The 2,078-nt window shown below is 62.4% G+C and overlaps 1 protein-coding gene across 1 annotated transcript in view; it reads right to left on the bottom strand.

Moving 5' to 3' along the window:
* Window positions 1–2,078, bottom strand: part of MYH14 (myosin heavy chain 14) — a 40,590-nt gene that overhangs the window by 12,663 nt on the left and 25,849 nt on the right. The window contains exons 27-28 of the mRNA XM_069100351.1: window positions 1,535–1,747; window positions 598–742 (exon numbers count right to left, since the gene is read on the bottom strand). Of these exons, the coding sequence (XP_068956452.1) occupies window positions 598–742; window positions 1,535–1,747 (358 nt within the window). The remainder of the gene's footprint in view (window positions 1–597; window positions 743–1,534; window positions 1,748–2,078) is intronic.

Raw genomic sequence — 2,078 nt, 5'->3', positions numbered from 1 at the left:
CCCCATTAGGGCCCAGGCCTTTCCGGGGACGCATCTGGAGGCACTCGGAAGCAAGTCTCCGAGGCAGGAGAGGGGAGCTGTGCCATCTCCAGACTGCTGTGCTTCTCCTTAGACTGGCTGCTGGTCAGCCCCTCATTTTCCCGACAGAAGGGATGGAGGCTCATGACAAAGATGACAGAGCCACACAGGGGTCTGAGGCCAGGACCGAGGCCTCTTTCCACACCTCCCCCTGCCCTGGAGTGACTTCTGGGCCTTCCTGGGGCCTTCAGCCAGACCAGAACTGCCCATTCCTCCTCTGGGAGGACAGATCCCGGCAAAGAGGCAAAGAATCTAGTGGCTGAAGACGGCCATTTGGTCCTCATTTCCAGACCATTGCTAGGGAACTCGCTGGGGAATGGACTCTGCAGAGGCAGCAGAGAGGGACGCCCAGCCATGTGACAAGCATCCAGCCCAGCAGAGGCTTCCCGGGCTGATGCCAGAAGGGAGCCATCACACAGCCCTGGAGCCCTCCCACTGGCGAGCCAGGGCAGGGCTGGAAGGGGACAATGAGGCTGGGGGTGGGGGGAGGTCTGCACCAGCACCAGCCCTTGCTCTCACCCGCCTCGCCTGCTCTAACTGTTCACCCAGCTCGCCCAGGGCCTGGCCGTGCCGCTGCCGCAGCTCCTGGACAGCGGCTTCGTGGCTGCGCGTCTCCTCCTCCAGTGCCCGCTTCAGCTCGGACACTTCCTGCTCCCTTTTGGTCCTGGCCCGAGAAAGAAAGAAAGGCCGGTTTGTACCTGGAGTCTGGGAGGGCTGCAGGGCGGAGTCAGGGGGAGTCAGCCACAGGGCCAAGGGATCAGTGTCCGATTTTATATTTGGACCCATCTCCTGGATTGGGGAGGATGGTTTCACGGCCGCTCACCTGAGAAAGACCTGGTCTTTGGGTGGGCTGGAAAGCTCTCACTGAAACAACAGGCCTCCCCTCGCCCTTCTCCCCCAGCCCTCAGACTCCGGCTCTGAGGGCACCAGCCTCCTGCAAAGGCCTGGTCATGTCCCTCCCCTGCCATGCACAGAGGAGCGCCAGGGTCCCTTAGTTTGGCACTCAGCCTTTCCCCTCCCCAAACTGGATCTCCGATCTTGTTTCCAGCCTTCACACAATGTCCCCCAAACTCTCCCACCTCCAACTGTTTGCTCCTGCACTAACCCATGCCAAGATCACTCTTGCTTCCCATCACTGCCTGGAGAAGGAGCTCAGCTCAGATGCCGCCTCCTCCAGAGGGTCCTGACTCATAAGGACCCCATCCCTAGTGTCCATCACTGGGCATAGGCACCAACCCTCCCCCTACAGGAGGTCCCCAGGGCAGGCACAAGGAGGGCCCTACTCTCATCAATGCCCATTGGCCAGACAGGTGGGGGGGCTCCAGGGCTGGAGGCCCAGAGAGGGGAAGGAACCTGCTAGGGCCCTGCAGCCAGGACGCATTGGTGAGGACTCGAGCCCAGGCCTCTCCGTTCATGCCCCTCGCACCCGGAGGGCTGGCCCCAAGCATGCCCTCACCGGAGCTCCTGCTGGGCATTGGTGGAGTCCAGGGTGTCTTCGAGCTCCCCTCGGAGGGCCTCCAGCTCCTCCCCGAGGTCTCGACGCTGCTTCTCGGCCTTGGCCCTTGATGCCCGCTCCGCTTCCAGGTCCTCCTGGGCTTCAGCCAGCCCTGCCTGTGCCTCTCGGAGGGACTTGAGCAGCGTGGCCCGGGCGCTGCCCTCCTCCTCGGCCCTGGGAGAAGAGGGAGGGGAGGGCGTTGAATGGCTGTGGGGAAGGCCTGGCTCACTGCCCCTCGGCTCAGAATGAGCTGGATTTCTGGGAGTGGGGTCTGCAGCAGTAGGAGGTTGTTGCCTTAGGCAGGGGCACCTCAGAGGACCCTCCAGACACTTAGGCTATGAAAGGGCCAGCAAAGTCATTCAAAGCAGAAACTGGGGCAGGGGAGACTGTTGGTAAAGGTGGGGGAAGGGGGAATTAAAGTATGTCTGAGGGTGGCTGGGGGGCCCTCAGGAATTCTGATGGGCTGATGATGGTGAAGGATCTCAGGGTCCCTGGGGGGGGGGGG

This window comes from Petaurus breviceps, unplaced genomic scaffold, assembly GCF_028583685.1.
Source record: "Petaurus breviceps papuanus isolate PSGF00001 unplaced genomic scaffold, PetGlider_PUasm1.0 398, whole genome shotgun sequence".
NCBI classification, from domain to species: domain Eukaryota; kingdom Metazoa; phylum Chordata; class Mammalia; order Diprotodontia; family Petauridae; genus Petaurus; species Petaurus breviceps.
Note: the sequence above shows the minus strand (reverse complement) of the source record. Positions and strands in the feature narration are given on the sequence as shown.